The sequence below is a fragment of the Suncus etruscus genome, chromosome 5, assembly GCF_024139225.1.
Source record: "Suncus etruscus isolate mSunEtr1 chromosome 5, mSunEtr1.pri.cur, whole genome shotgun sequence".
In the NCBI taxonomy this organism is placed as follows: Eukaryota; Metazoa; Chordata; class Mammalia; order Eulipotyphla; family Soricidae; genus Suncus; species Suncus etruscus.
The window spans coordinates 98,461,946-98,483,670 of record NC_064852.1 but is presented as its reverse complement, the minus strand read 5'-3'; the positions used below and the strand labels follow the sequence as shown (position 1 = coordinate 98,483,670).

At 42.0% G+C, this 21,725-nt stretch overlaps 1 protein-coding gene across 1 annotated transcript in view; it reads right to left on the bottom strand.

Annotated features, from left to right (window-relative positions):
- STK39 (serine/threonine kinase 39) overlaps positions 1–19,707 on the bottom strand; it is a 308,961-nt gene extending 289,254 nt beyond the window's left edge. Inside the window, exon 1 of the mRNA XM_049773425.1 lies at positions 19,296–19,707. Coding sequence (XP_049629382.1) covers positions 19,296–19,575 — 280 coding nt within the window. The 5' untranslated portion in view covers positions 19,576–19,707. The remainder of the gene's footprint in view (positions 1–19,295) is intronic.
- Positions 19,708–21,725: the final 2,018 nt, after the last annotated feature.

Genomic DNA, 21,725 nt, shown 5'->3' with positions numbered 1-21,725 from the left:
TTTCCAACCCACTGCAAACCTACTTCACCAGCTAGTTTCTTCTCTGGGTCTTATTTGTCTGAGTCAAGTCAGGGCTGAGGTAAAATGCCCTCTCATTCTAAAACCCTCATTTACAAATGGAAGTATTTAAGAAGGAATAAATTGGTCTAAAAATGAGAAAGTTTTCGCATTATTTATCAAAAATACAAAGATATTTGTTCTTGTAACCCCCACTTCAATAGCCCACTGATTATCCCATAAAAAATATGAAACCCTACTAACAAGTTCAGCAAAAGATACTTTTTTAAAAGTACATCTATAGAACAGAAATGGATATACAATAAAGAGACTAGCATTTTTTTTAATTTACCATAAAGTAAAATCTATTAGAAATTGTCTAGAATATTAGCTAAGAATATATCATATTGGGGCCAGAAAGATAGCATGAAGGTAGAGCGTTTGCTTTGCGCGCAGAAGGATGGTGGTTCGAATTCTGGCATCGCATATGGTCCCCTGAGCCTGCCAGGAGCGATTTCTGAGTGTGGAGCCAGGAATAACTGCTGAGCGCTGCAGGGTGTGACCAAAAACCATAAATAAATAAATAAATAAATAAATAAATAAATAAATAAATAAATAAGAGAATATATTACATAATGTGAGTATTTTACTACACATATAAAATACGCATAGTAAAATATACTGATTTATAGAAATTTATGGGTTGTAAAATTATAACAATTATCATACTGCATTGTAATAATATTTTGGAAAAATGTGTATATAACTATAACAGAAAAAAATATTTGGAAAGAAAGACATCAAACTACCCATTCCTCAAGAACAAAAATTGAGGTTTTTCTTTTTATTTTCACCTACTTGATACCAAATTAATTATATATCTGTAACTTAAAATAATTTCCTAAATAGCAGTAGCAACAGTATATGCTGGCAGAGATGTGGTCAAAAAGGAACTCTCATCCACTCACTGCTGGTAGGAATGTTGTCTGATTCAAGCCCTGTGGAAAATAGTATGGCGAGTTCTACGTAAACTTAGAATTGAGCTGCCACAGTAAATTAGCTATTCTTTCTTTTTCCTCCTTCACGAGTTCTCTTTTTTTTTAATATCTTTATTTAAGCACCATGGTTCCAAATATTTTTGAAGTTGGCTTTCAGTCAAAAAATTACACCCCCTACACCAGTGCAACCTTCCCACCACAAATGCCCTCCATCTCACTCCTCCCTCACCCGCTGTCTTCTAGACAGGCATTCTATTTTTCTCACTCGCTATCACTGTCATGATAGTTGTTAGTGTAATTATTTCTCTAACTGCACTCACCACTTTTTGTGGTGAGCTTTATATTGTGGGCCAGTCCTTCCAGCGCTCATCTCTATTGTCTTGGTTTTATTAACATATTGTCTTTTATTATTGTTAAATCACACAGACAAGTGACACAATTCTGTATCTATCTCTCTCCAATTGACTAATTTCACTCAGCATAATAGTTTCCATGTCCACTCACGTATACGAATATTTCATGACTTAATTTTTCCTGACAGATGCGTAGCATTCCATTGTGTATATGTACCACAGTTTCTTTAGCCATACATCTGTTGTCGGGCATCTGGGTTAATTCCCAATTCTGGCTATTGTAAATAGCACTACAATGAACATAGGTGTACAGAGTGAATATTTGCATTATGTTTTTCGTGTTCCTAGGGTATATCCCTATGAGTGGTTTATAGCTGGATCATATAGGTGCTCAATTTTCAGCTTTTTGAGGAATCTCCATATTGATTTTTATAAAGGCTGGACTAGATAGCATTCCCACCTGCAGTGAATAGAGTTCCTTTCTCTCCACATCCTGCCAGCACTGGTTGTTCTTGTTCTTTGTGATGTGTGCCAGTCTCTGTGGTGTGAGATGGTACCTCACTGTTGTTTTGTGAGTCAGCAAATCTTTGGGTATCTAATACATATTTGGGTATGTATTCATTCAGAAGAATATATACATACCATATTCTTTGCTGAAATGAGTTTAATAGCTAAGATATAAAATCCAACCTAGGTGTCCAACCACAGGTGAATAATTATAAGTATATGGTATACATACATAATGGAATACTATACAACTGCAAGGAATGATGAAAGCTGCAACCTGGTTAGAACTGAAAGATGTCAGTTTGAATAAAGTAAGCCAGAAGAAGACAAACACAGAATGATCTCACTTATATGTCACAAAGAGGAAATGAAATGTAGAAAAGGAAAGGGAGGTGTTTAGTTCATCCTTGACTCCAGAGCTTAGAGAAAAGGACAGAGAAGGAAAGAAATCAAGGTGTGAAGAAAGAAGATAAGAAAGGGAAGTATATTGGGGAACAGGAACCAGGGTTTCGATTATACTGGTGATGTGAGAAAATGGTATAACTATGCTCCAAAGCACAAACTGAACAACACTAAAAACATGAGATCTAAGCTGCAACCACAGACCTCTGTAAAGTGCCTGTCAAAATGGCAGGTGGAGAATGCATACCAAGGAGATATGAAGCATGGGAACACTGGTGGAGGAAGTTGATGCCAGTGATACAACTGGTGTTGAAATATGTTTTTTAAAAAAAGAAATATGATATACTTTAAAAAATTCATTACTGTATGTCACAAATTTTAAATAAATTTAAAATACTTTCCATAATTTTACTAAAAACTAAAGACCAGTCATAGCAATAGCTATGTCATCCTTTGGTTCAAGATGATAGTAAATTCTTGATGTTCAAAAGACAAAATATATTTAACATCCAGATCACTGAATTGAATTCCTAGAGATACATTATTAGGAATTATCCAGGAAGTCAAAATAGATAGGAATAGATACATAAAGATATCATGTGTTGATCAATCCAGAAAATTATTATACTGTCAACTTCAGATTTGATACAAAAGGTCAGTATGAAATATAGTCATTACTATTTGAAACAACCCCAAATAATGATGTTATAGTTGCTTTCATTAAATTTCCTTATAGCCGCAGAACTTTCTACAAATGTTTTCACTCCCAGTAAGGAAAGTACCAAATTGTTAGAATAAGGCAGTTCACTGCATAGTAATTATAACAAGGACATTGCGATTAGAATACAAATATATTCTTAGATCCCAAAGACATTTAATTATGAGAAAAATACATTTACACTCTATCCAATAATCATAATGTATACCTGACACTTTGTCTGCCAAATTCTTGATAAACAAATCACTTTGCCAAGCAAATATTAATCTAATGCTCGTTTATTTTTCTTGCTATAAATAAATTAACCATAAAAGTGAAGGTAAGGCCAAAAAATATTGATCTCCAAAATAATATCAGTCTTACTTCACGTAAACTTATATTCCCACAAAATCATATGATATCAAGTCCTGGACAGACAGGTAACATCCACACCCCTTTTAATTCATCTGTATCAAAGTGTCCACAGTTTCCATAATTACTCTGTGCTATTACTTGCACAACATATTTCAGAAGCCTAAAATAAAGAAGCTTAGAATAAGAGATCAAGGTAACATTCTGTTCTCAAGTCATTCATCCTTTTGTGAAAAAGGGATGTCAGCACTCCACATTTAATCCATACGTGAATGGGTCTCCACTTTGAAATAAACAGCAAGGCACTTAGTATTTAAATCTGCACTTTTATAAAGATAGCAGTCCTCTTCCCATGTCTAAGTGTTTTAATATAAAAGCTTTTAGTTTTGCTTTGTTTGTGGTTGGTTTTTTTTATTGGGTTTTTTTTTTTTTTTGGTTTTTTTTTTTTGGTTTTTGGTTTTCGGACCACACTGGTGACACTCAGGGGTTACTACTGGCTACTCAGAAATCATTCCTGGCTTAGGGAACCATTTGGGATGCCAGGGGATAGGACCACGGTACATACTAGGTCAGCTGCATGCAAGGCAAATGCCCTACCACTGCCCCACTGCTCCAGACCCAAGCTTTTAGTTTTTTAAAGCTATTAAATAGGGGCAGGAGAGATAGCACGGTGGTAGGGCATTTGCCTTGCACGCAGCTGATCCAGGACAGACAGTGGTTCAAATCCTGGCATCCCATATGGTTCTCTGTGCCTGCCAAGAGCAATATCTGAGCACAGAGCCAGGAGTAACCACTGAGCGCTGCCGGGTATGACCCATAAACCAAAAAAAAAAAAAAAAAAGGCTATTAAATAAGTAGTATACTAACATTTCTGTTCTCCCACTGTTTCCCACCAATAGATGGTAAACTAAAAACAAAGAACAGAATTTCTCAATAGTTACTACTAAATTCCTACTTTTTTATCCTTACAGGCTGAAATCTTAATATAACTGACAATCATGTATTGCTGAACTGACTTTAAAGTAAAAAAAAAAAAAAAAACAAAAACTTTAACTATACAAGCAACCAATTACCTTTAAATTGAGCAATGCATATAGAACATGTTATTTTTAGGGCTGTGATAGAAGTCACTGACTTCTAGGTGGCAGAAAAATTAATTACATATGCATGCAAAAGATCTATATTTTTAACATGGTGCTGAGTTTTAAGGTCAGTCTGGAATAAAATACCTTAGGCTCTAATCAGCATCACAAACACGTGCCTTTGCCCTTCAAATGTCACACTCAAATAAACATCTTTAGATTTTTTTGTTTAGCATGCTACAAATCTCTAAAGCCACTTTTTCTTTGTAGTCTTGGCATGCCTAATACTTGTGCATCGATCACTCCAATGGTATGAAGGAGATTATGCAGTACCAGGGACACAACCTGGTTAGTGTGTCTCAAATATGCTCTCTTGCCCTTTGTGGCACCTCCTAGACCCCGCTAAAGCCACTTTTCAAGCAAAACAGCACTCTGATGATGAGTTCACAAAGAAAATTTAGGACACCTGTAATCAACCACACTTAGACACTAATTTTCCCCCTTTGCAAAGTTGAATATAACCTTAAACTTGGATATAGCCTTCAGTTCTTTCTCTCTCCCTTACACAGGTACTCAGCTGAGATCTAAATGTCTTTGCCTTTGGGGATCTGATTTTGGCATATTACCACACCTCATTCTCTCTAAGATAGCACTGCCTTCCTGGGTCCACCATCAGCTTTTCCTACCCTACCTTCCAGTGGTCCTCAAACTATGGCCCGCAGGCCACATATTGTATTTGTATCTGTTTTGTTTCTTCATTGCAAAATAAGTTATATGCAGTGTGCATAAGAATTCGTTCATAAGTTTTGTTTTTACTATAGTCAGACCCTCCAATGGTCCGAGGGACAGTGAACTGGCCCCCTGTTTAAAAAGTTTGAGGACCCCTGCTAGACAAATAGTTCAAGGATTCTCAAATCATAGTCTGCAAAAAATTTATTTAATTCTATGAAGTAGTAATGCAAACTATTAAAAAATAATAGTAAACAAAAGACCAAACAAAACTAAAATTCAGTTCAGGACAGAGACAATTTTTGTCAAGTTAAATAATTATTCTAGGGGCCAGGCGGTGGTGCTAGAGGTAAGGTGCCTGCCTTGCCTGCGCTAGCCTTGGATGGACCGTGATTTGATCCCCCGGGGTCCCATATGGTCCCCCAAGCCAGGAGCGACTTCTGAGCGCATAGCCAGGAGTAACCCCTGAGCATCACCGGGTGTGGCCCAAAAAAATTATTCTAATGTTAAACTGCTTGAAATATTTTTAGAAATACAATATCACAATCATTTTAATTTCTTCAGAGGTGAGCACTGGAAATGGTCTCACTTGTTTTATTTCTAAGCTAAACTATAGCCAGAAAGTATATGATATCTTCCTTCCTCTACCATGTCCCATAGTAAGAAAAAAATAGTTCTTGGGTATACAAATTCTGATCGGATCTATTTTAAGTCAGACATACTTCAGAGATCATCTTACACATTTTTGTCACTCCTGTTCTTCCAAGTAGCTTCAAGAATCAAGGAAATAACTACTTTTTTAACAACCACAAACACCTGAAATCAATTTCATTTTTAATTCAGTCAACTAAAGGACCATGACTTATGTAAAGTAGAAACAAAACAAGACCCTGACTGTAACTTTTACCTATCCTGTTGACTGAATACCAGTTGTTTCCCTTTGTATTAATACTATTTCAGCAAAAAAAATTTAAGACACAAAGCTGCTTTATTGTCCATTTCTACCAGATGTAAAGAGGAGAACATGAAATTACAGGCCTTAAAAAAATCACGATGCTTGGGCCGGAGAGATAGCATAGCGGTAGGGCATTTGCCTTGCACGCAAAGGATGGTGGTTCAAATCCCAGCATCTTATATGGTCCCATGAGCCTGCCAGGAGTAACCTCTGAGTGCTTCTGGGTGTGGCCCAAACACACACACACACCCAAATCATGATGCTTCTTTGAAAACAATCAAGAAGTTGGCCAACAAATTAAATGAGAAGTTCTTTATCTTTCAACTCTGGAGCTTTACTTTTTAAATAGATGTGTATTTATTTTCATAGCAATAAACAACCTAGCCCCAATCTTGAATTACGGCCAAAATATTATCATTAAGTTTGTCCTAATGATCACAATTTGAAACTGCACAGAAATACTTTTCCCTGGCCCTGCTTCAACCACCCAACTGCCCGGGGAAAGGTGCAGTGCTAAAATTGTTTCCACAACAATCTTTGTTTAAGGTCAAGCATTGAATCTGGGACTTGGGGACTCCAGAAACTTGAAAGGGCACTACAAAAAAAAGTTAAAAAAGGAACACATACTAAAACATTCTAGTTATGGCCCCAGTCACCCAAGGGACACGAAACGTGAGAAAGTACAGACTATTCCCAATCTGCCCCAAAGTAAACCCAGTCAGTTCATAGACTCAACCCCACACCACCCATCCCTTGATAATTCTTCCTAAAGAATGATGTGGTGAATGGGTTTGAATTCTATCAAGTATTGACTTAAATACAGAATGTTTTTATTTGCTTTGGAATATATACTTTAAGCTAAAGCAATCTCCTAATTACCCATTTGTCAAAAATGCTCTAAATTCCAAGGAATAGGACAGAACATGTGAAAGTCTAAAATAACAAGAAATTATTTTTTTCCTCAGGAAGAACAATGCAATTCTGTGTAATTCCATTCAAACAACAACAACAAAGAAGTTTTTCGTCAGATCTTTCTTCCTATGAGAAAACAATGAAGAGATTCTGTCTATCATATTCAACTTCAAGATCCTGAAGCACGCTCTTATTGTAGGCAATATTAGGGCTTTGATACTTCCAAAAATACTAGACTTTATTTGGGAGGGTTCTCTGTGTATACAATCATCACAAGCACATCCCAGAATGAGTTAAAACAAATACTTATGTTTAGGCACACGCAGACACACAAACACAGGGAGTAACTAACTAACTATTCCTCTGAAAATAATATGAATCAATCAACTTCTAAATAAAGCATGAGTGCAAACAGAAGTTTGTTTTTTTTCCTTTTATCAATTTGACACTGCCTGACTTCTGCCTTGGAAGCAATGCCTTAGCAGCCAATCAGAGGGAACCTTGTACTAATATTTCGAGTCCTTGTATATTTAGTGTTAAATATGACCCAGAAATTAGTATCAAGGATCAGAAAGATAATATAGCAGTAGGGCTCTTGTCTTGCATGCAGCAAACCTGGATTTAATCCCTGGAATCCCATATGGCCCCCCAAACCTGCCAGATGTAATTCTTGAGCTCAGAGCCAAGCCCCTAAGCACTGACTGGCAGGAAACCAAAAAGGGGAGGAAGGAAGGAAGGAAGGAAGGAAGGAAGGAAGGAAGGAAGGAAGGAAGGAAGGAAGGAAGGAAGGAAGGAAGGAAGGAAGGAAGGAAGGAAGGAAGGAAGGAAGGAAGGAAGGGAGGGAGGGAGGGAGGGAGGGAAGGAGGGAGGGAGGGAGGGAGGGAGGGAGGGAGGGAGGGAGGGAGAGAGGGAGGGAGAGAAGGAAGGGAGGGAGAGAGGGAAGGGAGGGAGGGACGGAAGGGAGGGAGGGACGGAAGGGAGGGAGAGAGGGAAGGGAGGAAAGAGGAAGAAAGGAAGGGGAAGGAAGACATTCCTGTGCTCTTGTCATCTGTCAAGTTTCTTTCCCTCAACCTTTGTCTTTCCCACATAAACAGGTATACACATTGCCCTAACTCACTAAAAAAATGTAACAAATTTCAAAATATTTGGGGGATTGGGATAACTCAAATAGCAGCACATGCCTTGCATGTGTGAGGGTCAAGAGTTCTTCCCCTGCACACCATCACCATTCCCACTCAAGAACCACTAGGTATATGCCCAAGGTTCAATGGTCTGAGAACCACAGCAAACCATCAATGTGTATCAGCAGGAGTAGCAAAAGTCATAGCCCCTCTTAAAAAAAAAATAAAAAAATAATATATATATACATACATATATATATATTGTCTATTTAAAAGTATAGACAAAGATAATAGAGGCTGAAAGGAAAATTATATTTATGACCTGGTTTATATATTAAACAAACATACTCAAATGGAGGAAATGATATATAAAGATAAGCACTAAGGAAATAAATAAACATCCTTATGAAGACATCTACAAGGCACACACATCATTCAATTAAAATGGTAGTTATTAATCCACTGAGTAATTACTATTTCTCATTTTTTCCTTCTGATCAATCAGAAATCAACATGATGTAAGGAAAAGAAAATGAACCGTTCAGGAATCAGACTGGAGATTTTAAGGTATGAGACCTTAGTTATTTGGCTAGACATAGCTCATAGACAAATTACAGTCTGGTAAAACATGCAGCTCATTGGACCACAGATAAATTACTCAACTTAGGTCATTAGAGTCTTCAGTTGTAAAACTAGGAAAGAGCTTTCTCTTTAGCCTCTCACAAAATGTAATGTCCTTACTGTCCTTATATTGTCATGCTATTTCTGAGGTAGGAAGTGATTTAAAAAGTCAGCACTCACCCATCACTCCTCCAAAGGACCCTGCTTTCTTTCTTGAGTCACTCCCATAACTAAGTGAAGAACCCAATCCAAAAAAAAAAAAATGGTATTTCAAATTAAAATATTAGCAACACAAAGGTCCAATAGGTATCAGCCCAGAAAATATGCTTCTTTTTCAGTTCCCAAACTAAATCCTGCTGCTAAATGATGTTATAGGTTCAAGACAAGATCACAAATCCTTCTTGAGATCTTAACTATCAGTGGAGGAATTGTGTGAACTCTCGGAATTGTCACAGGTCACTGGCTTCTAAGACTTCTCAAGTGAAGATCTATTGTTCATATGGCAGAAAGTCCTCCATCTCAAATTACTGCACTTCTCACAAACAGCTCCCACAGTAACCAAAGGTTAGAAACCTAAGCCTCACAAATGTCAATGAAAAGCAGTTTTCACCTAAGGGAAAGTCTAAATCGTACCCCTGGTACTGGACTCCAAGAGTTGAACTAAACACCACTTAGGTGGAATATGTTTGAAAGTTCAAACTGCCTTTTAAGGGCCAGAGAGATAGTCCAGCAGGTAAGGTGCTTGCTTGCCTTGCATTCCACTAAATGGTGTTATATTCCCAGCACCACATCTGCTTTCCTGAGGCCCCCAGAGTTATCACTGAGCAGAGAGCCAAAAGTAAACCCCTGCACTGATGGGTGTGGCTCAAAAACAAGCAAACAAACTAACAAAAAAAAAAAAAGCTAACAGGAACACACACAAACACACAAAGAAAACTGCCTTTAAAGTAATTAAATCTATCTTAAAATTTAACACCAGTTTAAAGGGTCAAGTAATCTCGTTCTTCAATGTCCAAAAAGTTTCTTAAACTAAGCCAGAGTTTATTCTCAAATAACTTTTTGGCAAGTGAGAAGAAACTTGAAATATACTAGTATTTACTCACATCAGACTCCAAAGTGTTTATCTAAATCAATTCTAAAACTAAGGCACTGCCAATCCATTTTCATAAAGGCCCTTCTCCTCTGCTCCTAAGTAAAGCCAAATCTAAAATGCCTTTTTAATTAATACATTGAATTCTTCTTTAGTTTCAAAAAATAAAGAAAGTTTGCATGTGTTGCATGTTCAACTACCTTGGAGGTTTTTTTTTTTTTTTTTGCTATAATTTAAAACCGTAATATGAAAAATCCAAATCCTCCTGTGATTACACGGAAAATTCTATGCCAGTGGAGGGAGAAAATCCCTCTCCCCTCCCACCCCACCCCCCAAAAAAGAATGAATCCATAGAGGAGTTAAACCATATGTTAAATTGGTTTTTGATTCAGTAAGAAAAGCCAAGATGTATGGAACTTACAAGTACCACATGGGTCCTATTTATTTCAATCCCTTGTCAGTTATAAAAATATAACTCAACTACAACTTTCTACCAAATCATACCAAATCACCAAAAACCGCCTGTCCTGAAACCCTGGTCCTCTGTCTCACCCTAAGTCCCTGATCTTCTGCCAATAGTCTGACACAAGAAGAAGTCCTTCAGAGTTTCAAGGCTGGGGTATTTGGCAATCCATAAATCCACAAACAGCAAGAGAGATCACTGGTGTACTCAAGGAAGTAAGCTGCAAGGAGTGGAGGGAAGGACAAGAGGAAAGAAAAGGGATGAAAAAGGAGAGGGGAGCAGAGAGGTGTAGAAGAGAGAAGGGAGAAAAAAAGAGAGAAGAGCAGGCATCCCACCCACACACACTCAAATTCTCCAGTGGTCCTCAAACTAAGGCCCGCGGGCCATATATTGTATTTGTTCCCGTTTTGTTTCTTCACTTCAAAATAAGATATGTGCAGTGTGCAAAGGAATTTGTTCATAGTTTCTGTTTTTACTATAGTTCGGCCCTCCAACAGTCTGAGAGACACAGTAGGCCCCTGTTTAAAAAGTTTGAGGACCACTGTTACACTGTCTAATGACAAGAAAGTCAGAACTGTAGCAGGGAGTACTGAGTCCTTTAATCCCGACAGGTCACCTCTCAGTCCAGTGACCTCAGGAAAGTGGAAGCACAGACAAGTGGAAGCACTTAATGTGCTTGTTCTTAATCTGGGAGGATTAATGAGCTAATTTCTACAGAGCCCTTTAAACTGATTGGCCCAAACAACCAGTAAGTACCATCAGTTCTTTTTTTTTTTTTTTTTTTTTTCTCTCTCATTTGTTTTGGATTTTGGCAGTGGTTCTCAGCAGCTATTCCTGACTGTGCTTGGGGTGTCACTCCTGGTAGTGCTTGAGGGGAGAGAGGTTATGCAGTGCTGAGGATTCAATCTAGGTCCTCCCTCATGTGAAGCAAGAGCTCAGCACTTGATCTCTCCTGCCCAGCAGTATTGGCAAGATCAAATCCCTGGGACACAACTCAGCACAGCCAATAGTCCTTCCCACAAAAGATGAGGTTACATTTCACACCTTTATCCAGAAAAAAAAGTCATGAAATACTTAATGTGAGGTATAGGATATGGAGATGAGACAATTATTCTCAGGACTGACCCTATGGGCAAGGGACCATCAATATGCATACAAGGTGGGGCCTTCAGAAAGTGAAGCACCCAACAAGGGCAAGGGGAAGGAGGCTCAAAACTATTTCTGTGAGATCATTTATTCCAACTCATCCAAAGGAACCCAGGGACCAGACTGCGTTTATTGACAACCCTGCATCAAACTACATACTTACGTATCCTTTTCCACATGCATATTATAGTTCAATAAAGATAAAATTTTAATGAAGAGGCACAGCGCTTTCTTACAGAGATGAAAACAAAGGGGAATTGTGGTGGGATGGTGTGCCAAGTAGAGAGAAAACTTGCCTCCCAGAAGAGAACGAAACAAGAAGCATTGCATGCACAGCTGCAAAAGTTTTCCACTGGCTGGAGAGTTTGTCCTATGAAGAAAAGTGGCAACGCTAGGAAAGAAAGCAAAAGCCAGTTCCCCAAAGCCCTTATATCTGCTTAGAATTAATTTTGAGAATGAGAGAGACACTAAAAAAAGAGCCTTTAAGTATAGGGATAACTAATTAAAAAAAAAAAGTATTGGGGCCAGAGAGAGAGCATGGAAGTAGGGCATTTGCCTTGCATGCAGAAGGATGGCGATTCAAATCCCACATCCCGTAAGGTCCCCGGAGCCTGCCAGGAGCGATTTCTGAGCACAGAACCAGGAGTAATCCATGAGCGCCACTGGGTATGACCCAAAAACAAGAGATAAAAAAAAAAAAGTCTTGGCATAGAAGTGATGGAAACAAGTTAGGAAGTTATTAGAATAATCCAAAGGAAAAGTGATAAGGCCTGAACTGAAGTGGCCATGGTCAAGTCAGACAGATCAGGGCTAGAGAGATGAGATAGGCTGAGTGCATGCTTTGCACGTGGGAGAATCAGGTTTGACCCCACATATCACATGGGTCCCCAAATAGGATACCACATAGTACCACTGGGAATGACCCCAGAGCCTAAGCACCACCAAGTATGGCCTCAAAACAGAAATGGATTAAGAAAGGCATCAAGTGGGGCTGGAGAGAGCACAGCGGTGTTTGCCTTGCAAGCAGCCGATCCAGGACCTAAGGTGGGTGGTTCGAATCCCAGCATCCCACATGGTCCCCCGTGCCTGCCAGGAGCTATTTCTAAGCAGATAGCCAGGAGTAACCCCTGAGCATAGCTGGATGTGGCCCAAAAACCAAAAAAAAAAAAAGGAATCAAGTATGCTGATGACAGATGTGACAGATGAAGGACAGTGGAGCACTTACAAGTCACAATCCTTTTGTACCCCACTCTGTGGTTTTCTCAAGTTCAGAGAAAGTGAAAGGAGAATTAGATCTGAAGCAGAGGTGGAGAGACAGTGAGGAAACTTTGTATAAGAGCTAACTCCAGTGTACTAAAGGCAATTCAGTTCGCAACCTGCCACACCTAGAGAGAAGCGAGTTTGAAGCAGGGAAGCTGTAGGAGAAATGACAAATGGTGCCAAACCCTGCAGAGGGCAGGAGAGTGAAGGGCCGCAGTGTCTTCCAGGTCTGGCCACAGAAGGGTCACGGGGATTGTGCAGGTTGCAACCTGGCTTCTCTGCAAGAAGGTAGCAAGCAGCCCAGCCTGGTGGCAGAGGGCAAGCAGGGGGTGGGAGTGTCTCTCAAGCAGCTTAGCAGTGAAAGGAAGGAGAGAGCTGATAAGGAAGTAGCTAGAGAAGGAAGAAGTAGTGAGAGTGTTTTATTTTGTTCCTTTTTGTGGTTAAAGATAAGAGGATGACTTGAGAATATTTATAAGCTGAAGGAAACACAAAGAGGGAAGGAAGGAGATAGGAGAGCAATAGTGATGACTTTATCTGGAAACAAATGCTCCTGTCCTCTCATTTACCAGGGCACATGCTCAGAAACTATTTCTTTAAGTCAGCAGCAGTTTCCTGCCAGCATGGCAGCCTCTGCAGGGCCAGCTCAGGAGTAGAAGAAAAGTGCAGTCTTAGCAGGCTGTTCGCAAAGCCCTTTCATAATGGGCTGCTCCTCCCAGCCACCTTCCCGCAGGATGCTCTCACCACTTGACAGAGGGCCATTTGGCACCTAAACCCCTAAGCTGTCCAAATCGCCAGGAGCACCACAGGTCTCTCCAGCTTCCTCCCACCAGCAGGGGCACAGCCCAAGCCACCCCTCAGGATCCTCAGGCTCCCCCACTGCAGCCACCCCAGTCACCCACCAGGAGATAAGAGGAGATTCTTCCTCCTGTTTCTGAGCAGGCTGCCCCAGGTGGAAATTCAGGGGAGCTGTTTCAGGCCCTCCAAACTCCTGCTAAAGACAGGCCTGTGTTCCCTCCGGATAACGTGAATCTGATTAGCTAATGCAGTTTATAGTAGTTGTGGCTAAGACGAATTGAGAGTATGTCCTATGCCAGGCTCTATTCTAAGTGCTTTACATTCTCTCAATCCTCCCAACCCTATTTTTATCATTCTATGTTGCAAATGAGAAAACTGAGTGCAGGCACATCTAAGTAATTCGCTCAAGGTCACAAGGCCAGAGACTGCCACTGCCTGGATATGAAAAAGAACAGGCCATCTGGTTCCAGAGTCCACAATGTTTTAATTTATCCTTAAACACCATCACAAATGTAGCTTAACGCAAGCCATAAGAGTCCAGGGAGAGTTCAAATCAAACGTATTGAGTAAATGCTATGGCAATTCTATCATAACTTTTTTTTTCTCTACAGATTTTTCCCAAGTGGAAAATCTGAATAGCATACTCAAACTATTTTTGTTATGAATATAATTGACGCCACTAAAATTTACAATAAAAGTAATTAAAACTGTCATATCACATATTGTACCAAAAATTTTTAAGCTATTAAATGAGATAAATCAGTGGTAGAGAGCAAATCTCACATGTATAAGGCCCTGGATTCAACTCCTAGTAACTCTTCAACCCCCCCAAAATTACAAAAGGACATTAATGTATACATTTTTCTCTTTATAAAAACAAGCTAGTAAATAAGCCAGACTGAAAAAAGCAACAAAGCAGCCAGTTTAAGATCTGGGAAATGAGAATGAGTAGCATGTAATCAGGCTTATGAAGTCCTATTTAAAAAAAAAAAAAAAAAGAACACTGTGACAGTGAGGCTCTTCTGTCCTCAAGGTCCCCACTAGAAAATCTAAAAACTAATTTTAATTCCTAAACTCTAGAACTCCACAGAAACTCTAAAAGCAAGGGGCAAATAAAATAATAAATAATAATAAATAAATAAAATAAAAATAAAAGCAGGACTCATATTGAAGACATGGCCTTAAGCCCTATTTGTAGGGGCTAGGAAAAACAGTACATGAAGAGTTAAACAAAGTTTATGAGAGAAATCAACAAGTGCTCAGAGGAGCCCTCAGTCAAACTCTGGCTGGGATTCTAGGAAGCAGACATTTTGGTTCTCTAGGACTGAAAATTAAGTAAGGGATACTTTCAGATCAATATAAACCAGCAGCACCCAGAATGAAAATGAAGCAATACTGAGAAACCAAATGCAAAACTATACAAAGAAAGGCTGATCATGCCAAAAAAAAAAAAAAAAAAAGAAAAGAAAAGAAAATCAAATATACTTTAATGTGCAAGAGGAAATATCCTGATTAGTTCTTTGATGCAAAAGAAGAGAATAATACTAACTACAAGTCTACAAGAAAGTTTCTTTTTTTTTTTTTTTTTTTTTTTTTTTGGTTTTTGGGCCACACAGGCAGTGCTCAGGGATCACTCCTGGCTGTCTGCTCAGAAATAGCTCCCGGCAGGCATGGGGGACAATATGGGACACCGGGATTCGAACCAACCACCTTAGGTCCTGGATAGGCTGCTTGCAAGGCAAACACTGCTGTGCTATCTCTCCGGGCCCTACAAGAAAGTTTCTTGAGGATTTTCAACATTTGCAAGATTCACTTTTCAAGTCTTGTTTAGCAGATTAGTCAATGTAATCAATGCAATTCTATTCCTTACCACCAAGAAATAAACTAATTTTTTAACTGAAAGGTATATGGTATTCTTCCATATACATCTGAAAAGGGTATATAAAGGTGAGATGCAGGGAAAGGAAGTGAGGAACAAAGATCAACAAGGTTCAAAGATCATCAGGGTCTAAAAAAAAGTGGTAGAGATTTTACACATAGGAGACAGGAACTCTGAAATTCATGAAGATAAGAATACAGATTAACAAAACAAGGAATTTAATCTGATCCACCAGTATCCCAACATGGATTATACATGTACTTTCTTCTACTTTATGAGATTTCCTCTTCATTCTCACTTCTCTCCACCTTAACAACTATTTTGCTTCAAAAAATAAAAAGAAATTTCATAACTTCACATTTTCAATGGCGCCGCAAGAAAAAAAGCTCCTGCCAAGAGATTTCTTCAGATAAGACACAAATTTCTGAACCAAATTACCCCTAAGAACATTACAAATCCTCCATTGATCATTTACAACACAAGAACAACAGTACAACAAAGAGAAAACTTTATTTTTAGACATGAAAAATCCTGTGTTTATTTTTCTAAAGCAGAAGTCAAACAACTGACCCTGCTTTGTTTGGACTTTAATAAACCTATTCTCTCCTAATCTTGAGGCTCCAACCTCTGCCCAGAAGGAAATGAAGAAAAAGTACTCTGTGCCACTCTGGAAAGTTAAAACACGCCATTGGCTCCATCAGTTTAATAACAACCTAGCCTCCTGCTGGCCATGGTTCACACTGCTCAGGCCCTGTCATCTGACACCTGTCCATATGGCACAGGCTATATTCACTGATATTCCTGTCAAAACTGTTTCAGTGTTTGAATGACAAACTTCTGCATGCCAGGTTTAATCAAAAATGCCCAACCACTGGTTCATACTTAATTATACAACTGGCATGCAACATCAAATGGAAGTGGGCAAGTCCTATATAAACATGAAGCCCTTGCAAAATCCTATTTAAGGAATTTGATTTTTTCAATAATCATCACCTCTGGGAAAAAGCCACAACCTTCTCTCCCTGAAAAATATTAACTTGCAAACACAGAAACACCTTTCCCAAAGAGAGATGTGCAAAACATCAGGGTAGAAAAAGAAAAATTTCCATTCTCAGATGCCTCAAGAAATTTTTATTTCAAATGTAATTAGCCAACCACAAATAACAATGCTGTGACTACCAGCATATCTGTAATTAATCCCATCACTTAAATAATGCTGCATTAGTTAGACAAATCTGGTCAACTCCCATTATAACATTTTCTAAAGGCTAAGCTTGCCTTTTCTTTTAATAGTTTTAACTAAATAAGCATGTAAATTGATGATACATGAATGTTGGTCCCACCCTAAGGAAAACTCTGTGGCAGACTCATCCATCATTGAACATTTACGGACCATGGTATATGTTGGTGACAGGGATGAATAAGGCCCTGCGGGAGTTCATAGCTGTTAGGGAAAGGCAGCAGTGTAAACTTTCCTCAGGCTTCAGAATCCAGCTTGGATGTGTCTTCTGTGAAGTATTCGCCTCCTTATTTCTCCTGGCATACAATCCTTCCTTTGTGCTTTCCAGTGCTCATGCATCCCATCCCATAGAATAGTCCATATAAGCACTGATGACCTAGGCAGGGGTCTCAAACTCAATTTACCTGCGGGCCGCAGGAGACAAAGTCGGGGTGATCCTTGAGTACAAAGTCAGTAGTAAGCCTTGAACATTGGGGGGTGTGACCCAAACATCTAAAACAAAACAAAAAATGATTCCTCTAGGGCAGGGCCACAAAATGTTGTACGGAGGGTCGTTTGCAGCCCGCGAATTTGAGACCCCTGACCTAGAGGGTGGGGATCATTTTTACTGATTTCTACACTGATACACACATGATACTTTCATGTGTGGAACATATCAGGCCTGGAGGTTTTGTGCACAAATCAAAACTACTGGGTTATTCAATAGATTGTATATAACATACCCATACCAACCATACTTTGCTTTTGAATATGCAGGGGTCTTCTCAAGGTGCATTTACTGTGTCTTCCATTGCTACGTGAAAATCACTACTTAAAACAGCAAAGAATGGAAACTCAGAGTCACAGGACAGTCAAACTACTCAGTGAGTGTCCAGTCAAAAAAGTCGACTGTAGAAGGGGAACAAGGTGAAGGGCTAACAGTGACTCAGAAGATGGAGGGGCTCATATTCAGGTAGAAAAAGTGTTAAAATACTCTAGGCATTGAGAAATCTTTCAAGTTTATTTATTCCAGGCAGTGACAGGAAGACTAATTCCTTGAGAATCTTTAGCCAAAAGTTATGAAAGGTCTACCTAGGTTTTCAAACAATTTGATGTAGCAATGCCCATTTCTGGTTATTTAAAGCTTTTGTAATCCTAGTTACCGTTGATTGAGCTGCATATACAAATACTGTTATATTATACATATATATGAACATTATATATATATAAATGAACACATTTATATTTTTTAATCTGCCGTATTTCACTCAAACAGTTGCAGACAATATGTCTCACTGACACCTAATAAGGGGGGCGAATTTTTTTCATGCAAAGCAGAATAAAATTTTAAGATAATTATGCTGATTTCCTTCCTCACCACTGTGATATAAAAAGGCAGTATGTCACCCCAGCATCAGGTCAGAAAGCTGAGGCCTTAGTTTACTGAGAGGATTTCCTTACAGAACTCTTGAGTGATCTGCCGGGGAGGTTCTCCATGAGGGTCAACCCAGATGTCCTGATCCTCACGTGCTTGGCCCAAGGAAAAGTAACGCCAGGCTTCTTGCCTTTCGACTTTGTCAGGTTTTTAAAAATGTAAGATAAGGTGATATTGGTGAGCCGACTCGAAGGCACCAGAAGGCAGAGGGAGTAGATTACCGCCAGCCTCGGGTTTCAGCCTTCTAAGCTTGGCCCTGGACCAGGGGACCAGGGGGGAAGCATCGCATCGCATCGCATCTCACCGCACCGCATGGGCCGGGTGCGGAGCTGGAGGCCAGAGCGCCGGAGAGGAAAGGAGAGGCGAGAAGCCAGCGGGTACCCAGGCGCGCCGGGGCGGCACGGAGAGCAGGGCTGGGCTGCAGGGGCGGGCACAGAGTGGCAGTTGTCAGGGAGGGCAGTCAAGCATCCTTCCCGGCCTTGGGGATGAGAGGAGAGAGAGAGGGGATGGGGGGGGGGGAGGGAGGGAGAGAGAGAGAGAGAGAGAGAGAGAGAGAGAGAGAGAGAGAGAGAGAGAGAGAGAGAGAGAGAGAGAGAGAGAGAGAGAGAGAGAGAAGCGGAGCTAGTGGGAGCACAGAAAGGCGCGGCTGCACCCCACACAGTCAGTCCCCCCAAGACTCGTCCCCTGGGGTTGCAAGCGAGCGCAACTGGGGGGCCGCTGGCAAAGAAAGCCCAGGGCGGCGCCCCCGCAACCCCACCCACCCACCCAGCCACCAGCGCTGAGCCTGGCCGCGTGGGGCTGCGGGACTTGGGCGCGCGGGTGGAGGGAGGGAGCATGGAAGATGCGGCGGCGGCGGCGCGGCCGAGGGGTCCCTAATTGAGCTCCGCCGCCCAGCCCGGGCGAGCGAGCGAGCGAGCCAGCCGGGAGATAAAAGTTTGCAGCATGCGGCTCGCCCTGCAATGCGAGTCCCATCCGCCGCGCCGCGCCGCGCCGCCCTCCTGCAGCAGCAGCACGGACACTCGGAGAGCAAACATGAAAAATCTTCTTTGCAAATTAAAAAATGCTAATGGAAGCAAAAAAACAAACAATCAAGAAGTGTCTTCGCCGGGTAGGCCCCAGAAGCCGGCCGCGGAGCTCCCACCCAGCCGAGCGTGCCTGTGCAACTAGGCGAGGCGAGGCGAGGCGAGCATCCCACCCACCCAGCCGGCCTCGGCCTTGGACCAGCCCGCCGCGCCGCGCCGCGCCGCGCCGCGCTCACTGACCGATCACCTCCTGCAGCTCGTAGGCGTCCCTGCAGATGGGCCAGCCCACGGCCTGCGCCGTCGCCGCCGCTGCTGGAGCCGGGGCCGGAGCCGGGGCTGCGGGCGTCGCCGGAGCCGGAGCCGGAGCAGGCGCGGTGGTCGCGGCGGCCGGAGCTGCTGCCGCTGCCGCCGCCGGGGCTGCTGTCACCGGGGCCGGGGCTGGGGCTGCCGCGGTCCCCGGGGCCGCCTGCTGGGGCTGCTGCTGCTGGCCGTGCACGGGCGAGCCGCCGGGCTCCGCCATGATGCTGCGATGCTGCCGGAGGACCGGGCGGCCGAGCTGGGACGACGACCTTCCTCCACTGGAAACTTCCTCGTCGCCGACACGACACCTCGCGGCCCGCCGGCGCACGCCCGGCCTCGTCGCCTCCCCGCCCGCCCGCCCGCCCGCCCGCCCGCCGAGCCCGAGCCGGAGCCGGAGCCGGAGTCGGCGTCGGAGCCGGAGCCAGCCGCGAGGGGCGGGAGCGAGCCGCGGAGGCCGCGCCGGGCGCACGGAGGAGGCGGCGCCGGCGGAGGCTGGGCGGGGAGTGGAGGGAGGGAGGAGGCGGCGAGCACCGTCGGGGCCTGGGCCTGGGGCGCCGCCGCCCCCCGACTCTGCTCCGGCCCCTGCGCCCGGTGGGTGGGCCCGAGCCTTCGTCCCCTCCCGCCCTGCGGAGTCACCCCACGTCCCCAGGCTCCTTCCAGACACTCGCACCCCACCCCTTGGGGCCCCGTGGGCGGGGTCGTTGAACCGCCACCCCGTTCTTTCTCGGATTCAGCACCCCCAAGTTCATTTGCAAGCGAGCCACCTCTACGCCGGGCCGTTTTGTAGGACGCCAGTTTAACAAATAACTAGCCCAAGTGGTAACTTTCCGGTGCTTTACCTGCCAAGATTTATCCCTTTTCTTCCCACCTGGCCTAATCTAATCGCAGCACTTTTCTACCTGGGCGCAGCAGCGGTGACACCTGACTCTTTGCTTGGGTGTGCACACTTCCCTGGTTTCTTCCAAGAGGCTGAGAGCCATCCGTAGTGGGTGATGATGCAAGGAAGGGCCTGTGGAGTTAAGAGCATGTGGAGTGCTTGCCCACCGTTTTCAGTGCTCTACAGACTCCTAGCAGGCTAATGCGACCTGTTGGGAGCAGAAATAGCAGGCGGGTTTTTGTTGGAGTTTTTGGTTCTTGGTTGTTTTGTTTTTGTTTTTGTTTTTAATGTACATAATAGGACATAATAGACCAAAAACTATAATAGTCCAAAAAAAGGACCGTGGACCACTCTTAATTCATCCCTGCTTTTTTCAACACTCCCCAAATGATCTCATCCTTAAGACTGCTATGGTATAACCCTAGGTCGTCCATTTTAATTATAGGTGTCAAATTTAACCCTGAATGTACTTTTGTGTTTGCTTTATAGAGACTGCTCCTTTCTTGTCTTGAACTGGAACAGTGCCTGTGGTGAACTTCAGTGGTGGATGGGCCATTTGATCAAGATTATCTTCTGTCCTTATGATACAGACCACTGAATAAATGAATGAGAATAGTAATCATATAGTTTAAAAACTGCCTCAGAAAGGTGGTGATACTTCATCTTTTGCATTTACATACAAAAAGCTTCTTCATTTTTTTGTTCAAAGTGAGTCCAAAGGAACCCCAGCAATGTGTTAGGAGCAATGTATGTTGAATCGAACCACCAACTAAACAGAATCGTGTCTGATCTCAGTCTTAATGAGCAACACTTGAGATAAAGTACTACTTAGTGTTCACTCAAGTCTTTGAACTGAGCTAGAAAACGTATGAATGGATATTCAAAAACAGCATTGATTTGTTTGTGTAAGAATGAACAACTTTATATGCCAGAGTGCAGCCCAGAGTAAATGGGCCTGAAGCAGGGGCCCTCAAGGATTACAAAAGAAAATAGACATAATAGAGAAAAGCTTGAGCTCTTGGACTGTCCTTCATGTACAGTATTGTTCAGGGACAATCAACATGGGAGGAAGGTCAGAGACCTATCTAATGCTAATCAAGCTTAAATGGGCCTTTACATCTCAGAAAGGGTATGTGAAGGGAAGAGGAAGCTAGGGAAAAGTCTCTGTGGATTGTCCTCAGGGATATAGGACAAAATAGTACTCACAGGACCCTTGCCAATGATTCTTTGCTGATACCTGTGTTGAAATAATTCAGATTAAGAGTCCTTAGATCATCTCTATGCCACTCTCCAAGATCTATCAACCCTCGGATGTGAATGTTTTCATATACAATATTTATGAACAAATTCCAGGCCTCTAATGTTTTAAGGAGGAAAGAATAAGAAGACATTTTTTATCCCTTCTTATCTTTCAAGTGTTACTCCCCATCCAATGTGTAATGACAAATTTTTAAGAAAGAAAAAGTGATTGAATGTATATGAACTGCATTTTG